The sequence below is a fragment of the Salmo salar genome, chromosome 15 (assembly GCF_965601325.2).
Source record: "Salmo salar chromosome 15, fSalSal1, whole genome shotgun sequence".
NCBI classification, from domain to species: Eukaryota; Metazoa; Chordata; class Actinopteri; order Salmoniformes; family Salmonidae; genus Salmo; species Salmo salar.
This window is the reverse complement of record NC_138305.1, coordinates 88,097,787-88,116,924: the sequence shown is the minus strand read 5'-3', so window position 1 is coordinate 88,116,924 and position 19,138 is coordinate 88,097,787. Positions and strand designations below refer to the sequence as shown.

Below are 19,138 nucleotides of genomic sequence, written 5' to 3'. Positions count from 1 at the left end.
TCCGCTGGCTTTACATGCTGGCTTTACTTAAATAAAAAACACAAGTCTGGCATTTTATATAATCTTTTTGTATACACAGGCCTACTCCTTTTTCAAATGAGTTTGTACCCTGTCCAATTTGTCTGCACCACCACTTGAATTTGCTTATTTCTATACCCAGGTGTAGGCTACACAAGGCAGACACAGAACAAGTATTACATTTCCCTGGCCACACCTCACAAATAGGTTTTCACATCTTCTAAAACCCAGCAATGGCTATCTCCAAGCAGCCTACATTTCCCATCACCTGCCTGTTAACACCCCTCAAATGATACATTTCCTTTTTATTTACAGCAGGCCAAACCTATACTGCTTGCCTCCTAGCGGATAAGTGTCCCATTAATTAATATGTCTTTGTGTTTTGCAGCTAGTCTATACCTCCCCCTTGTCTCTTTAAAAGAATCAATAAAAGCCGAACAAAAGGAAATGCAAACAAGAATCAGCATGTTCCTGTTCTTTCATTGTGGCAGTGCATCATGGGTGCTTTTCATCTTGAAAGAGTTAAAAGAAGATTGGAACATGGAGATTAGATTCAGCTCTGCATCAGTATTAGACAGAAGATATGCTTATTATATTTCATTTCCTCTAGGATTTAATCTGCTGTACTGATGCATTACGCTTTAAGTTGACATTTGTTTTGAGAAAGATAATGCCCAATAATGATGTTCTCTAGCTCCCCTGTTTTATTTCTCTTTAATCAAAAATGCAATTAGGATATCGCATTAAAATTGATTTGGAGATTAAAAATAAATCTATTTTCTACAGGCTTAGTAAGATAACGGAAACTTTTGATAGCAAACAATCTGATAAAAGCTTGACCATAAAGATAGTTCTCTGTGGCTGATAAAATGTTTATTTTTTTTTCAATAGTTCAAAGGTACAGAGGAACATTAAGGTTTCTTTCTTATTTTTTTTAACCCAAGTTTAATCTTTGATTAAGTATTTGTTCTTTGTTTTTGCCTTGCAGGATGGAAGACACTTTCTGGCAATGTCTAATGCTCCTTATTAATATTTGGGTGGTAAAATGCAGCCTGATCATATACAATTTTATGGACGTGCGTCTAATTTTGAAGAAAAAAAATGAACATGGATGGTACTCCTCTGTTGTGAACCTTCATGTCGTGAATCTTAATGGTTTCCCTAGAGTTGTTTTTATAACCAGGAATAATCAGACAAAGTATAAAAATGCCCTTTAAAAGAAATCCCTCTTGGCTTGTAACATACATAATTTGAAAGGATTCATAGTAATGACCATTCAAATCCAAATTGTGAAGTCTGGCAGCCTGGCCTGTGTAATTATAATAACATCTGTCAGAAGAAATATGTAAATATCCATATCCCAAACCCCAAATCTCCAGGTAATTGTGAGCCCTGTATAACCAAATGAGCTGAGAATCACTGGGGAGCCAGAGAAAGTCAGGCCACAGTGGCAGGGGGGCCTGAGCCTGGGAGCTGTAAGTGATGCATAGGTTTTCATATGGGTACAGCAGTAACACTTACTTCATTAATGGTAGAGGGGTGTGCATGGGCATCACTCTACACACAAACATACCTATTTTTACTTGAACAGATGCATAAGAGAAGCCCAGGTAATGTTTAATTTATGACCCGAGTCGTCATGAAAGGACTTCAGTTACACTGTGAATCTGGAGGAAAAGGAAAGAGTATGCCGGTAGGGTAAAGAAAGAGACTGGGAAAATACAGCTGCAGGCTGCAATACAGGCTTCTCCTATTAGATAAGCACACAGCCCCATTATGTAACCAAATGGCATCATATACTTCAGCAATGGGACTCACTCTACCATACCATTTTACATGCAGTAGTGCTTGCTTAAATTTACAGTAGTGCTTGCTTACATTTTCCTACAACACTGACGTTGCAAACGCCATGCTCAAGCAATTGAGCCACACAGGACCAAGATGGTATATTACTCATTCCCCATCTTCTCCCTCCAAGCAACACAGCAGGGTATTTGGGCATTGACCATGCCAGAGCCACAGGGGATCAGATGGGGGAGGTAAACTAAGAATCGATTGAGGGTTAGATGATTTGGAACCTTTGCATGAGCAGGAACATCAAAACTGTGCTCCAAGGCTATGGGTGATTATCTCCCACCTGTTTTGGTGGTGACCTATTTGAATGAGCTAAATAGGCTGGGTAAGAGCTGCATACTCAGTAGTGGCTTTACTGTACAGACTGCAAAGAATCTTCACGAATCCCCCTATGATCAACTAAGATCCAGCCTGAGGCAGACCTTCCACACAGCTACCGTCAGAGGATGAGACCTGCCAATCTCCAACACAGCTACCGTCAGAGGATGAGACCTGCCAATCTCCAACACAGCTACCGTCAGAGGATGAGACCTGCCAATCTCCAACACAGCTACAGTCAGAGGATGAGACCTGCCAATCTCCAACACAGCTACAGTCACAGGATGAGACCTGCCAATCTCCAACACAGCTACAGTCAGAGGATGAGACCTGCCAATCTCCAACATAACTACAGTCACAGGATGAGACCTGCCAATCTCCAACACAGCTACAGTCAGAGGATGAGACCTGCCAATCTCCAACACAGCTACAGTCAGAGGATGAGACCTGCCAATCTCCAACACAGCTACAGTCAGAGGATGAGACCTGCCAATCTCCAACACAGCTACAGTCAGAGGATGAGACCTGCCAATCTCCAACACAGCTACAGTCAGAGGATGAGACCTGCCAATCTCCAACACAGCTACAGTCAGAGGATGAGACCTGCCAATCTCCAACACAGCTACAGTCACAGGATGAGACCTGCCAATCTCCAACACAGCTACAGTCACAAGATGAGACCTGCCAATCTCCAACACAGCTACAGTCACAGGATGAGACCTGCCAATCTCCCACACAGATACAGTCAGATGACGAACGCCTGCCCCAAGAGCGACCAGGGATTATGGGGAAGTACCATGACCTCAGTGTCTAGCTATACGGCACAACGTGTATGCCTTTATCCCAGTCAGCATTTAACAAGGCCTACAGTAGATGAGGGTCATAGATTTCTGCTAGGTTTGTATCTTAACCAAGTAGAAAAGCACGCTCACAGTAGAATGACATGAAACTTTGCTCCTTTTGAAGAAATACGTTATTTGAAAATACATCTCTAAGGCATTCATTCACTCCTCTCTGTCTGATCCCTAGAACTTAACCTTGACAAGCAAACCGACGAGAGAAAACACAAATGCAGAGATGCTTTGTTGAGTAAAAGATTTCATACAAAACATTCAGACTAAGTGGCACAGGTCAAGATCAGTCCTAAACCTTTTTTTACTCTGGAGAAAATAAATGTTTCCTCTGAAAGAGATTAAAACAACCACACCACTCTGAGCTCTCTGGGTCACTCCCATATGAAGAAATACTATAGGTGTCACGCCCTGATTTATTTCACCTGTCCCTGTGATTGTCTCCACCGCCTCCAGGTGTCGCTTATTTTCCCCAGTGTATTTATCCCTGTGTTTCCTGTCTCTCTGTGCCAGTTCGTCTTGTATGTTTCCAAGTCAACCAGCGGTTTTCCCGTTCTCCTGCTTTTTGCATTCTCCTTTTTCTAGTCTTCCGGGTTTTGACCCTTGCCTGTTTCTGGACTCTGTACCTGCCTGCCTGACCTTCTTGCCTGCCTTGACCACGAGCCTGTCTGCCACTCTGTACCTCCTGGACTCTGATCTGGTTTTGACCTTTTGCCTGTCCACGACCATTCTCTTGCCTACCCCTTTTGGATTAATAAACATTGTAAGACTCCAACCATCTGCCTTCGGTGTCTGCATCTGGGTCTCACCTTGCGTCATGATAATAGGATACTATGGTATATATACTATAGTATTCACTGTAGTATTTACAGTTAACTATAGTATAAATACTGTAGTAAAATAACTGGCGTATGTACTATAGTAATTAATGTGCTGTTTTTGCAGAATGTAGGGAGTTTCTAGAGAGTTTTTCCTAGCCACCGTGCTTCTACACTTGCATTGCTTGCTGTTTGGGGATTTAGGCTGGGTTTCTGTACAGCACTTTGTGACATGAGCTGATGTAAGAATGGCTTTATAAATACATTAGATTGATAGTATACTGCTGTATTTACTGTAGCGTTTTTGTAGACTGTAGTATACTGCAGTATTTACTGTAGTGTTTTTGCAGACATTACTGTATTTACTGTTGTGTTTTTGTTTTACTATCTTTGACATGAAAGTGGAGGCTTTCTCCTTCAGAAAACCTACTGGAGAAATACTAAAACAGAACATTTCTATGTAGATAGGATTGGGATCTGAACAGATAGTTCAGCACTTCTGCTCTTTTCTATGACTTGTAGGGAACGCAATATGGACTATATGTCCATATTATTTTATTTATTTTATATTATTTTCCACTGGATATCATAAGGTGAATGCACCAATTTGTAAGTCGCTCTGGTTAAGAGCGTCTGCTAAATGACTTAAATGTAATGTAATGTAAATATGTGGCTTGTAGGTTTCTCACTTAGGGGTGGGACAAATTGCAATATGGGGGAGGGGAATGGGCAGGGTATATGCAAATTATATACTGTAGTATTTACAATAGTTAAAAAAGTGTAGGGTTTTTGCGGACTGTGCTGTTTTTGCAGACTTTACTGTAGTATTGACTACAGTTTTTTTTCTTCCGGATTATACTGTAGTATTTAATGTAGTATTCTACAGTAGCTTATACTACAGTTCATTATAGAATTCTACAATATACTGTAGTATTTTTTCAGGTGGGCAGGGTCAGCCAAGGTTTCACTTTTCGAGGCTGCAAAACAAATTGTTTTTTGTTACTCAGCCTTAAGACTTGATTTTAAACCTCCAGTGGAAGCAGGTTAAAATTGATACAAGGCAAAATAAAACACAATTCAACAGTTCAACATTTATACTGTTACCTGGAGGCATGCTGTTCATTTAAGTGGAGGCAATTCCTCTTATTAGTGAGGTACAAATTACCAACATTTTGTACAAAATTAATTACTTAATGGCTTATGATAAATGGTATGGAATATGAAACACATTAAACACATTCATTCACTACTCATTTATTGCTCTGTGTAATCGCCAAAGAGAAAGCTGTTAAAAGTAATTATTTCCCTCTCGCAACCTACAGATGGAGAATTCTAATGGTACTATAAAAATATAATTCTAATGGCATTATATAAATATTATTCTAATGGCATTATATAAATATAATTCTAATGGCATTATGTAAATATAATTCTAATGGCATTATATAAATATAATTCTAATGGCATTATATAAATATAATTACAATGGCATTATATAAATATAATTCTGATGGAATTATATAAACATAATTCTGATGGAATTATATAAATATAACTATAATGGCATTATATAAATATAACTACAATGGCATTATATAAATATAACTATAATGACATTATATAAATATAATCTTGACAGTAACAGGGAGCATTCTTTCCTATGAGAGAGCAACATTGCAGACTGTTTATCCTCCCGTAGCTTTTGTTTTTGGATAACTGTGCTCACATCACCTCATTTCTCGGCAACAATAGAAAATACATAAATAAATCCTCATTAAATCCGCACCATATGCAGCATAATCCTGTTTGAAACACTCTGAAGCAATTTGGTCATTATGAACATCTAACAAGGGGTTATGAAAGAGGATGACGGTAAAGCCCATCAATTTGTTTTGAAGTCTGTTTGTTCTGCCTGCCTGTTTGTTCTGCCTGCCTGAAATGATTTCAGATCAATGTTTGTCGGGACATTATGATTACAACAGGCAGTTAAATGCAACAGCTGTTAAGTGAGTGAAGTGGTAAAGCTGTAAGAAGGCCTGTGTAGCTGTGCACATGCAAATAAGGGCAACACCAGCAGTCCTTCATAAAGTGGTCTGTAAACAGTACGTTGTCTTATATCAGCACATGACGTTACAGCCTCAATCAATACTGTGCAATTACCGCACTCCTCTATAGTCTCTCACTGTTCCAGTCTGCATATACATCTGCTGTGAGGACAGACTAGTCTGCATAGGTTTACAGACGGTTGCCTACAGACCTATTCAGCAGAAACCATCCAGCACAAAGCTGGACTGCCCTCTAGTGGCAGCATGGTGCTCACACAAGCTCTGAAGGTTGTCCACCTGTTTCTGTCCATGTTCAGTATGAAAACGTTCTTTATTAACGTTGCAGAAATACCAATAATAGAGCTGATGGGATTCCTTATTCTACATGTCAGAGATGCGTGTTTGTTCTAAATAGTATATTTCTATCATCATGTCACCATCATCAAGGCTGTATCACATTCGGCCGTGATTGGGAATCCCATAGGGCAAAATTGGCCCAGCGTCGTCCGGGTTTGGCCGGGGTAGGCTGTCATTGTATATAAGAATTTATTCTTAACTGACTTGCCTAGTAAAATAAAGGTTAAATAAAACATAATAATCATGTCACAGAGAAGCACAAAGCACTCTTATTTCTGCATTTGCTCATCAATGATTCCCTTTAAAGAAGCAATCAGCAGTTGAAGCAATAAAGTGTATAATAACACTGTTTCAGTAAAAAGCTGAGGGATGGGGTTGGAGAAATGTAACCACTCTTAAATGAATAGACAGAGCTCTGGATGCAAGGACTGACCATCCATGATATAACATGTGTAGTTTAACCATGTTTTGAGGCTATATAGTGTTTGTTTACATTTGCTTTGTTTACAAACATTGGAGTAAAACAAGCTTATATTTTGGGTTATGATGGGATACAACAGTTGAAGTATGCTCATAAGGCATTTATAAGTTATATTCTTCAAGAATCAATGGGTATAATTAATTTATAAGTAAAACAATTATGTAGCAACCGCAGATTACCCCTATACCTGGTCCTCCTGCTCTAGGCCTGAACAGTGAAGGGAGGAAGTGCCTTAGGCTGGGCTCTCATTGGTACAGAGACAGACTGCGTACTGTCAGTTTGGCACGTTCTCACTCATTCTTTCCTGAGGCAACATGCACCTCAAAGCTGCCCCACCTCAGCGAACATGAGCCAAATTCCACAGATACAAACTTGAAGCAGCAATTGGAGAAGAAAAAAAAGTTTCAAATTCACGTGTGTTATCGTTTGATACAATATTTTATACCACGCCTTGCAGAAGACAGAAAACGTTTAACAAACCATACAACTCTATGCACAAGGAGTACATTGAACAATTTACACAACAAATTTCACAGAAACACATTTACTGGAAGAACTGTGTAGAGGCAAAGTTTGGATACAGAATTACGCCAAAATCTCCCTCAGTTTTTTATGTGACCACATTTTCCAAAATCTAAATATCTACTCCGAATTAAGATTCAAAGATGTCTGCAGAAATAATTGGATGTCAGCTACAGAAATGCATAACTATGGATATGAATATTGTTCTCTTCATGGTGATGTATCCTGAAAGGCGGTAGGTAGCCTAGTGGTTAGAGCATTTGGCCTGTAACTGAAAGGTCGCTGGTTTGAATACCCAAGCCGACAAGGTGTAAAATCTGTCGATGTGCCCTTGAGCAAAGGACTTACCCCTAATTTGCTCCACGGTCATCCCGATACTATGGCTGACCCTGTAAAACAACCCATTTCATTGCACTTATCCTGTGTATGTGGCAATAAAACATATTTTAAAACACTATAACTAATTGGTAAGTTTACCTTTACTTGTTACTTCTTTTAACTTTTATTATCCTCCCTCCTCATGAGGGAGAGAAATTAGAAAATATATTAAAGATATGTGGGTTTTTAGTCACAAGGCAATGTTTCTTAAACTTTCTTAAACTAAATCATTTCCCCAAAACTAAATATGTGTTTATATTAGTTGGCAGGGGTCTTTAGTTCAATATTCATGTGTTTGATGTATTTCAAATAACTTTTAAGACTTTTTCTGGTAGATGTTGTCTAAGACCCCTTTTCCATATATTGGACCAAAATTCAAAAGGCACTCGCACATCTGAGCTATCTTTGTTGCAGGTTCATGGAAACAGTTGAATAAGATGAGAAAAAAGAAGAAACCCGCACACTGCTTCGTGACAGTATCACTGCTCTTTAATGAGCTTTACGTATCTGACTCAAGGCCTTCGTCAGAGCTTTTGTGAGTAAAATTAGTTTTTTGCACCCTTATTTAGACCTAGCTCCACCCACATTCGTACCATGCTTCGAATGGGTTTGGAGTCGAGGGAAAATAAGTAAGTGTTACCAAATATAACAATGTGAATTTTATAAATATTCTAATAGTGTACATAAAACGTATTAAACACGTCCGTAAAACTACAATGAGGCCATCGAACCACCAAGCAAGTTTCCATAAATCATTGGGTACAACGCAAGAAAAACGTCAGAGTCATTTGAAATGAGGGCATTCATTCATGTGTTAACTAACCTCCAAACGAGCTTCAATGCCATACAACACTCCTTCCGTGGCCTCCAACTGCTCTTAAACGCTAGTTAAACCAAATGCATGCTTTTGAACCGTTCGCTGCCCGCACCCGCCAGTCCGACTAGCATCACTACTCTGGACGGTTCTGACCTAGAATATGTGGACAACTACAAATACCTAGGTGTCTGGTTAGACTGTAAACTCTCCTTCCAGACTCATATTAAACATCTCCAATCCAAAATCAAATCTAGAATCGGCTTCCTATTTCGCAAACAATGCCTCCTTCACTCACGTCGCCAAACTTACCCTAGTAAAACTGACTATCCTACCGATCCTCGACTTCGGCGATTTCATCTACAAAATAGCTTCCAATACTCTACTCAGCAAACTGGATGCAGTCTATCACAGTGCCATCCGTTTTGTTACCAAAGCCCCTTATAGCACCCACCACTGCGACCTGTATGATCTAGTCGGCTGGCCCTCGCTACATATTCATCGCCAGACCCACTGGCTCCAGGTCATCTATAAGTCTATGCTAGGTAAAGCTCCGCCTTATCTCAGCTCACTGGTCACGATAACAACACCCATCCGTAGCACACGCTCCAGCAGGTATATCTCACTGGTAATCCCCAAAGCCAACACCCCCTTTGGCCGCCTTTCATTCCAGTTCTCTGCTGCCAGTGACTGAAACGAATTGCAAAAATCTCTGAAGCTGGAGATTTATATTTTCCTCACTAACTTTAAACATCAGCTATCTGAGCAGCTAACCGATCGCTGCAGCTGTACATAGTCCATCTGTAAATAGCCCACCCTATCTACCTACCTCATCCCCATATTATTTTTATTTACTTTTCTGCTCTTTTGCAAACCAGTATCTCTACTTGCACATCGTCATCTGCTCATTTATCACTCCAGTGTTAATCTGCTAAATCGTAATCATTCCGCTACTATGGCCTATTTATTGCCGACCTCCTCACGTCATTTGCACACACTGTATATTGACTTTCTTTTTTTCTATTGTGTTATTGACTGTACGCTTGTTTATTCCATGTGTAACTCTGTGTTGTTGTTTGTGTCGCACTGCTTTGCTTTATCTTGGCCAGGTCGCAGTTGTAAATGAGAACTTGTTCTCAACTAGCCTACCTGGTTAAATAAAGGTGAAATAAAATAAAATAAAATAGAAAATTCATGTTCACATTTACAACATCACATACATAGGCATTTCATCATTAAGACCTTTAGGAAAGAATGTCTGGAGGGTGAAAATCCAAAAACATTCTCTTTTTCTCAGAGTATTATTAATATCTCCTTCCCTGTCTGATATCTTGACTTTCTCTACGCCACAAAATCTAAAAGGTAGAAATGTCATGTTTTTGGTCATTAAAATGTACTGCGATTGGATAATCCCTGTCGTTTCTCCTGATTGAACTTGTATGTTCACTAATTCTCTGTTTGAGAGAACGAGAGGTTTTACCTACATAACACAGCCCACATGGACATTTAATCATATAGATAACATGGGTGGTAGAGCACGTAATAATGTCATTCATTTGGAACCGTTTTCCTGTATGTGGGTGGCAGATATATTCACACTTCATCATGTTGTTACACTGTGAGCAACCTCTGCATTTATAGCTACCAGTCGGAAGAGGGCGTAAAATAGCCTGGCTCATTTTCTTTTAAATCTGGCTGTTGGCATGGACCAATTTATCGCGTAAATTGCGACCTCTCCTATATACAATAAGTGGTAGATTCTTAAATTCAGCTGGCAAAGCTGGGTCCAATGATAAAACATGCCAGTGTTTCTTGACAGCATCTCCCACTTTGCGCGAGTTCAAAGTATATGTGCTGGTGAACATTACAGACTGTTCTTTAGCTCTAGTGGGTCCTTTTTGTGGCAGTTCATCTCGTGTTTTCCCCAATGCCAAATCAAGAGTTTCATTGTCACATTGTGGAGAGTAGCCTCTTCTTAGAAAACGGATGTGGATGGAGCTGTCTACATAAGGATGCAAATTATTTTTTAAACTCACAAAAGCTCTGACGAAGGCCTTGAGTCTGATACGTAAAGCTTATTAAAGAGCAGTGATACTGTCAGGCTCTGACGAAGGCCTTGGGTCTGATACGTAAAGCTTATTAAAGAGCAGTGATACTGTCAGGAGCTCTGACGAAGGCCTTGGGTCTGGTACGTAAAGCTCATTAAAGAGCAGTGATACTGTCAGGAGCTCTGACGAAGGCCTTGGGTCTGATACGTAAAGCTCATTAAAGAGCAGTGATACTGTCAGGAGCTCTGACGAAGGCCTTGGGTCTGATACGTAAAGCTCATTAAAGAGCAGTGATACTGTCAGGAGCTCTGACGAAGGCCTTGGGTCTGATACGTAAAGCTCATTAAAGAGCAGTGATACTGTCAGGAGCTCTGACGAAGGCCTTGGGTCTGATACGTAAAGCTCATTAAAGAGCAGTGATACTGTCAGGAGCTCTGACGAAGGCCTTGGGTCTGATACGTAAAGCTCATTAAAGAGCAGTGATACTGTCAGGAGCTCTGACGAAGGCCTTGGGTCTGATACGTAAAGCTCATTAAAGAGCAGTGATACTGTCAGGAGCTCTGACGAAGGCCTTGGGTCTGATACGTAAAGCTCATTAAAGAGCAGTGATACTGTCAGGAGCTCTGACGAAGGCCTTGGGTCTGATACGTAAAGCTCATTAAAGAGCAGTGATACTGTCAGGAGCTCTGACGAAGGCCTTGGGTCTGATACGTAAAGCTCATTAAAGAGAAGTGATACTGTCAGGAGCTCTGACGAAGGCCTTGGGTCTGATATGTAAAGCTCATTAAAGAGCAGTGATACTGTCAGGAGCTCTGACGAAGGCCTTGGGTCTGATACGTAAAGCTCATTAAAGAGCAGTGATACTGTCAGGAGCTCTGACGAAGGCCTTGGGTCTGATACGTAAAGCTCATTAAAGAGCAGTGATACTGTCAGGAGCTCTGACGAAGGCCTTGGGTCTGATACGTAAAGCTCATTAAAGAGCAGTGATACTGTCAGGAGCTCTGACGAAGGCCTTGGGTCTGATACGTAAAGCTCATTAAAGAGCAGTGATACTGTCAGGAGCTCTGACGAAGGCCTTGGGTCTGATACGTAAAGCTCATTAAAGAGCAGTGATACTGTCAGGAGCTCTGACGAAGGCCTTGGGTCTGATACGTAAAGCTCATTAAAGAGCAGTGATACTGTCAGGAGCTCTGACGAAGGCCTTGGGTCTGATACGTAAAGCTCATTAAAGAGCAGTGATACTATCAGGAGCTCTGACGAAGGCCTTGGGTCTGATACGTAAAGCTCATTAAAGAGCAGTGATACTGTCAGGAGCTCTGACGAAGGCCTTGGGTCTGATACGTAAAGCTCATTAAAGAGCAGTGATACTATCAGGAGCTCTGACGAAGGCCTTGGGTCTGATACGTAAAGCTCATTAAAGAGCAGTGATACTATCAGGAGCTCTGACGAAGGCCTTGGGTCTGATACGTAAAGCTCATTAAAGAGCAGTGATACTATCAGGAGCTCTGACGAAGGCTTTGGGTCTGATATGTAAAGCTCAAGAGCAGTGATACTATCAGGAGCTCTGACGAAGGCCTTGGGTCTGATACGTAAAGCTCATTAAAGAGCAGTGATACTATCAGGAGCTCTGACGAAGGCCTTGGGTCTGATACGTAAAGCTCATTAAAGAGCAGTGATACTATCAGGAGCTCTGACGAAGGCCTTGGGTCTGATACGTAAAGCTCATTAAAGAGCAGTGATACTATCAGGAGCTCTGACGAAGGCCTTGGGTCTGATACGTAAAGCTCATTAAAGAGCAGTGATACTATCAGGAGCTCTGACGAAGGCCTTGGGTCTGATACGTAAAGCTCATTAAAGAGCAGTGATACTATCAGGAGCTCTGACGAAGGCCTTGGGTCTGATACGTAAAGCTCATTAAAGAGCAGTGATACTATCAGGAGCTCTGACGAAGGCCTTGGGTCTGATACGTAAAGCTCATTAAAGAGCAGTGATACTATCACGAGCTCTGACGAAGGCCTTGGGTCTGATACGTAAAGCTGATTAAAGAGCAGTGATACTATCAGGAGCTCTGACGAAGGCCTTGGGTCTGATACGTAAAGCTCATTAAAGAGCAGTGATACTATCAGGAGCTCTGACGAAGGCCTTGGGTCTGATACGTAAAGCTGATTAAAGAGCAGTGATACTATCAGGAGCTCTGACGAAGGCCTTGGGTCTGATACGTAAAGCTCATTAAAGAGCAGTGATACTATCAGGAGCTCTGACGAAGGCCTTGGGTCTGATACGTAAAGCTCATTAAAGAGCAGTGATACTATCAGGAGCTCTGACGAAGGCCTTGGGTCTGATACGTAAAGCTCATTAAAGAGCAGTGATACTATCAGGAGCTCTGACGAAGGCCTTGGGTCTGATACGTAAAGCTCATTAAAGAGCAGTGATACTATCAGGAGCTCTGACGAAGGCCTTGGGTCTGATACGTAAAGCTCATTAAAGAGCAGTGATACTATCACGAGCTCTGACGAAGGCCTTGGGTCTGATACATAAAGCTCATTAAAGAGCAGTGATACTGTCAGGAGCTCTGACGAAGGCCTTGGGTCTGATACGTAAAGCTCATTAAAGAGCAGTGATACTGTCAGGAGCTCTGACGAAGGCCTTGGGTCTGATACGTAAAGCTCATTAAAGAGCAGTGATACTATCACGAGCAGTGTGCGGGTTTCTTCTTTTTTTTTTTTTTACCATATATTTGACCAGAAATCAAAGCCTTTGCTTATTCCACATTTTTAACATGGAAAATGGCTGTATATATGTTACATTTTTATACATTATAGTCATTTAGCAGACGCTCTTATCCAGAGCGACTTACAGTAGTGAATGCATACATTTCATGCATTTTTTTGTACTGGCCCCCCGTTGGAAACGAACCCACAACCCTCATGCTCTACCAACTGAGCCACAGGGAAGACACACTCCAACACTCAGACACCATATGTCACAATGCAAACAATAATAATAGACTCTTAGGTTTCATTTGACATGCTCCTATGAACTTTGTACTCATTGGTCCTTTTACATGGAAATGCCCTAAGGTAAAATCAGTGGTGGAAAAAGTACCCAATTGTCACACTTGAGTAAAAGTACAGATACCTTCATAGAAAATGACTAAAGTAAAAGTGAAAGTCACCCAGTAAAATACTACTTGAGTAAAAGTCTAAAAGTATTTGGTTTTAAATATACTTAAGTATTAAAAGTACATATAATTGCTAAAATATATAAAAGTACAAGTATAAATCATTTCAAATTCCTTATATTAAGCAAAGCAGACGGCCCCATTTTCTTTTTTTCTTTTTTTAATTTATTGATAGCCAGGGACACACTCCAACACTCAGACACCATTTACAAACAAAGCATGTGTTTAGTGAAAAGGTTGTGAATCAGACCATTTTCCTGTCCTGCTAAGAATTCTAAATGTAGTTAGTACTTTTGAGTGTCAGGGAAAATGTATGAAGTAAAAAAGTACATAATTTTCTTTAGGAATGTAGTGAAGTAAAAGTTATCAAAAATATAAATAGTAAAGTACAGATACCCCAAAAACGACTTACGGAGAACTTTAAAGTATTTTTACTTAAGTACTTTACACCACTAGATAAAGTGGATTGAGTTGAATTATTATGGTAAAAGTTATTATGGTAAAGTTGTTGACTTGGTGCCATTCAGGATAATGATCAATTGTATCTGACTTTCATTTCTTCTGTTCTGTAAAACAAGATTTTTTTTAAATACAATTTTATACAATGCACTCCAGTTATGTATCAGCCAAGCCTACAAAGTGTTATATTGTCAGGGATTAGAACATTCAGAATTACTCACATTTACATGTGGGAAGGGCAGGAGTCCATTTCCCTTCCAGGCCACATGTGATGGTGCCTGGTCCATCCATCACCATTCCCCTATCACAGACAAATGTCAGAGTCACCAAACTTAAGAGACATTCTTGCTCCTCTTGTCCATTGAGCATATAAATGACAACATATGTTTTCATTCTATTGTTTTTAAAGGGGATGAGTGGTTTGTTCCCTAACATTACTCTCGGGGACAAGTTCTCAACACCTAAGGGATGTTCCTAGTTTGCTAAAAAAACATTGCAAAATAGTGCAGCTGGAGAAGCTATATACTTGAAAAGGATTTGGAACCTTTGCACTCTGGAGGTGGATCACTCCATGTCCCATCTTTGGTACAGTAGATCTCTTTCGCGCCAATCAGTTTCCCTACGCGACATCGATAGCCAATCACAGTGCTGTAAAAGTAAGGTGGTTCCAAATAGCCATTTGTCTCTCCATTTACCACCGTAGGAAGTTCAGCACACTGCACAGCTGAAAGACACACATTTACATGATTACATTACAACAATTTTGAAAATATTATGGTGACAGTATTGGAAGTTCAGGGATGCTATAAACTAAAACAATGATACCTAAAGCAATTTACCTATGACCCGGGTGTGATACCGTGTGGTGCAATAGGGCGATTCGGTTCCACGCCAGCGAGAGCAGAAAATATTTTTGGCATCTCAGACTGTTCTGGCAAATCTCACATAGAAACTTCATTGGGAGGAAGGATGCTTGAAAAGCTTTTTCCATTTGTATCACAAACCATTTTTGAGAAAATCATAATGAAAGTGGACATTTTAGGCCCTTTATAGAGCTATACATGCCTCCTGTGAGACCCTATGATCTGTGAACCGTACATGATACAGACATCTTGGTGTCATTATACTCCTTATAGTCTGCTCTAAAATATGGAGTATTTCTACATTCTGAAATACACATTCTCACATTCATTTATTCAACATTTTGCTTATTTGTAGACATATTGTTTGTAACAATATACTCTTCAAACATGTCACATTTCTAGAATGGTCTCTCTGGTACTTTTAATGACATGACCCATTTTATACATAGAAATTGATATTATAGGTTATTAACCAATCACAGCCCTCCTTTAGGATTGCACATTCAGCAAGTCACCAGCAGAGAGAATTTCCCATTCACTGTGTTGATGGTGCTCATAAAATGTATAATACCTTCAGAATTAGCAGAGAGCCCACTCTGGAAATTGTATGTATATACTTGTACAGTACATATTGTTACAAACAATATGTCTTAAAATGAACAAAATCAAAAAGAGTAGTTTTGAGATATTAATATTTTCAATGTTGAATAAATGAATGTGAGAATGTGTATTTCAGAATGTAGAAGTACTCCATATTTTAGAGCAGACTATAAGGAGTATAATGACACCAAGATGTCTGTATCATGTACAGTTCACGGATCATAGGGTCTCACAGGAGGCATGTATAGCTCTATAAAGGGCCTAAAATGTCATCGTGATTTTCTCAAAATTACTTTGTGATACAAAAGTAAAAAACATGTTAAACATTCTTCCTCCCAATGAAGTTGCTATGTGAGAATTGGCAGGACAATCTGAGATACCAAAAATATTTCCCGCTCCCGCTGGTGGGAAATCGCCCAGTAGCCTATCTAGAAAATGTATGTGACAGCCTACCTTCACACACGGGAACACGCCCATCCCAGCCATCAGTCATGCAATTTCTTACACCCCGTCCAACCAGTTGATACCTGGTTAAAAAATGGGCACCAAAAGTGATTTAATCTGGCAATGCATAATTTTATTTATACACTGTAACAATTATGAGGGTTAGGTAGCCTCGAGAGAAAATAGACATACTAACAGAATACTTACCCCTCATTACAAACCCCTGTAGCTGTATCCCCAAACTTTACACCAGTATAAATGAAATCACCATAAGAGATTTCTCCAGCAGATCCACATGATTTGCCTTTGGACAAGAAACAATAATTTTTTGGGAAAGAACAAAATACACAAACCTTCACTCCCCCAGAGTGATATAATATAGACTAGCTATGGATCTGCTGCCACCTAATGGTTAAATAAGAGAAGTGCAACCTCCTGAACACGCTGCCAATGAGACGGGCAGCTGCATTTTGTTGAATGTTCTTTATGTACTACATACTGTGCATGTACATTTAATATATTCTGAACATCATTAATACTTCTCCTTATGCGTTCTTACGTTCACATCTCAGAGTTACTGGCGTCCACTTCCCACTGACACAGGTACTATAGTAAGTGCCTCTTGCTCTCACGTATCCCAAGGCACATCTGTAACGGACCCGTTCACCAGGACCAAAGTCTGTCTGTGTTATGTAGCGGTCAGAAAGGTGTGCGTTGGGGAGGTACGGTGGCACTCTACATCTGCCTAAAGGAAAGGGAGATGGACCATTTTGACAATAGATAGAAAGTACATCTAGTATAATACCAATGCATCATAACGTGGATCATAATATTTCAATGATCAAAGAGACAGATCTTGGATGTTGTTATGTTTACCATCAGGCTTGGAGCTTTGAGTTATATCAGAGGCCTGACAGAGTGGGAGCTGGGGCTGCCACTGCCCATCTGGTCCACAGGTAAGCTGCTGGGCTCCAGTCAGGAGGAAACCCTCAGAGCAGGTGAAGGTCACCGAGTCTCCGACCCTGTACACTGAGTCAGCCTCACTCAGCTTCACACCGTTGGCCACAGAAGGAGCAGGGCAGGTCACTTCTGCTGGAACCACTTGTGGTTCACCTCCCTCTAGAATGAGGACATTTAAAATGTTAGTGGTTTTGTTTCATTCATTATTGCATCAATAATGACATAATTGTTAATGTGGCTCATTTTGGAGATGCCTCCATGGAGACAATGAGCTCATGCTTTGGTAAAAAGCGTTGCAGTACAGTAGATAGGACATTAGCCATGCTGTAGTAGTCTAAAGAAACGTTTGTTTATGTGATATTATCATGCCTTTGTGATGATGGGACAACTACGGACTGAATGTCCAAGGCCAACATCGTCAAGTCTCAACAGGAGTATCTTGGTGTGTCGTGCCCACAATCTCTTAGACAAGTACAGGGTCATGCCAGTCTGGTATTTCATACAGCAGGGCCTACTACATTGATTAGGAGGTGTGTTATGTATCCTACTTAGAAAGGGATAGATCTTATTGCTGCATATTACTGTAAGATTGGTCATTTAATGTTGCACACCTTCACAAGTGGGAATCTCTCCACTCCAGCCAGACTCCTTACACATTCTGTATTCCATCCCCTTCAGTGTAAACCTGTTCCAATATCACAGAGAGGATAACAACAAATCTCAGGCTACAGGCCCATTTCATTTTTATTTGGTTGAGTTTAACTAATGTGAAGTCAACGAGAAAAATAATAATAATTCACTGTCATTTAGTTTAAAATTTAGGTGATGACTTTTTGATGACTTTTTGCAAATCCAATCAGTTTTCCACGTTGATTCAATGTCATCACATAGATTTTTTGGGTTAAATGATGTGGAAAACACATTGATTGAGTCAGTTTTTGTCCAGTTGGTTACTTACCCCTCATTGCACACTGCATATGCCTTGTCCCTGAACGAAGCCCCCGTGTAATCATAGTGTCCATTGAACAACTCCCCAGCAGATCCACACATTTTCTCTAAGGAGAGGACACATTAGAAAACAGCAGAGCAGTCAGGGAACGAATCCAGGGTGGATGTGCCAAACTCAACATAAAGACTCATACAGAGAAGTGTTAAGACGGCGACACTGCAGCCCTCAACGACTGAAGAGAATATACATTCAACTTCCCAAATTCTCTCTCTTTGCAACCACCAGAGTAGTGTCAAATGATAGCTCCTTGCCACAACAATCTCATCCCACGCATCACATCAGACTCAGACAGAGACACTTATCATAACCATAATGATATGATGACATGACATCCATTGAACCAGTGTTATGCACAACAACAATATACTGAGCTAAATGCTTAGCTGTAGCCTATTACTTACTTTCACACTTCATGGATAACCTTGTCCATTTTCCAGCTTCACACATGATAGACCGAATGCCACTGTACTGAGTGTAGCCCTCAGCACATCTGTAGAGGACTTTATCTCCTTTGCTGAATATGTTTTTCTGTCTCAGGTATTTGTCCCTGACTTCCATGTGTGGAAAGGACGGCGGCGTACCACATGTCGATGGAACCTCAGCTGTTTACAAACAAATGACCCACACCAGAGAGGTAAAGCAGAATCAATCAAGAGTTAGCCAACGTTGATAAAAAAAAAAAAAAACAGAAATAACTATTGACTTTCTGGTTCATTAAGAAATAATCTTCAATGTGTTTTTTGTTGTTGAGACAATTACACCATGTCCATTCCAAGCTTATCTTTCCCCCCCAAAATACTAAGTTATTTCAACATATTTAGGAAATCTAGCTGGTTAACTCATTGATCCTGCTTTGTAGTACTCAGCAACAGTGGCAATTTGAATCACTGCATTAATCCGATGAATATGGAAAAATTCTACAAATTACATTGTCGGTGTTACAGTGGTCTGTGCAATGTTATGTTTACGAATATAATAATCTTACCTGAGGGATGTATGGCAATTGATAAAAAGAACATGATTTTATACCCCAGATTCATCATTTCATCCACGTTTTATGTGCATTTGGATCTGTAGGCCTACCCGTTGAAATGTTATCGTGCTTAATGAAATACTAT

At 40.2% G+C, this 19,138-nt stretch overlaps 1 protein-coding gene and 1 non-coding gene across 2 annotated transcripts; both read right to left on the bottom strand.

The window, feature by feature from the left end:
* Positions 1-4,262: 4,262 nt before the first annotated feature.
* On the bottom strand, positions 4,263-4,315 carry LOC123727494 (U7 small nuclear RNA). Its single transcript, XR_006759489.1, has one exon. It is a non-coding gene; the product is annotated as a U7 small nuclear RNA (small nuclear RNA).
* A 9,512-nt stretch (positions 4,316-13,827) lies between these two features.
* On the bottom strand, positions 13,828-19,138 carry LOC106572353 (complement receptor type 2). The gene is made up of 11 exons (XM_014146412.3): positions 19,006-19,138; positions 18,422-18,622; positions 17,970-18,066; positions 17,623-17,696; positions 16,928-17,170; positions 16,611-16,796; positions 16,259-16,355; positions 16,061-16,134; positions 14,689-14,868; positions 14,366-14,445; positions 13,828-14,251 (listed from the first exon to the last, which is right to left on the bottom strand). Exons 1-10 carry the CDS (start codon positions 19,061-19,063, stop codon positions 14,435-14,437), a joined length of 1,221 nt encoding a protein of 406 aa, XP_014001887.1. The 5' UTR covers positions 19,064-19,138; the 3' UTR covers positions 13,828-14,251; positions 14,366-14,434.

What these genes read in the sequence shown, in the direction of transcription:
- LOC106572353 (XM_014146412.3), bottom strand. Translation starts at nt 19,063, where the DNA reads ATGATGAATCTGGGGTATAAAATCATGTTCTTTTTATCAATTGCCATA. An exon ending in AGAGATTCCCACTTGTGAAG is followed by an intron (nt 17,171 to 17,622) that starts GTGTGCAACATT and finishes TCCTCATTCTAG; the next exon opens with AGGGAGGTGAACCACAAGTG. An exon ending in GCGTGTTCCCGTGTGTGAAG is followed by an intron (nt 14,869 to 16,060) that starts GTAGGCTGTCAC and finishes TGTGTCTTTCAG; the next exon opens with CTGTGCAGTGTGCTGAACTT.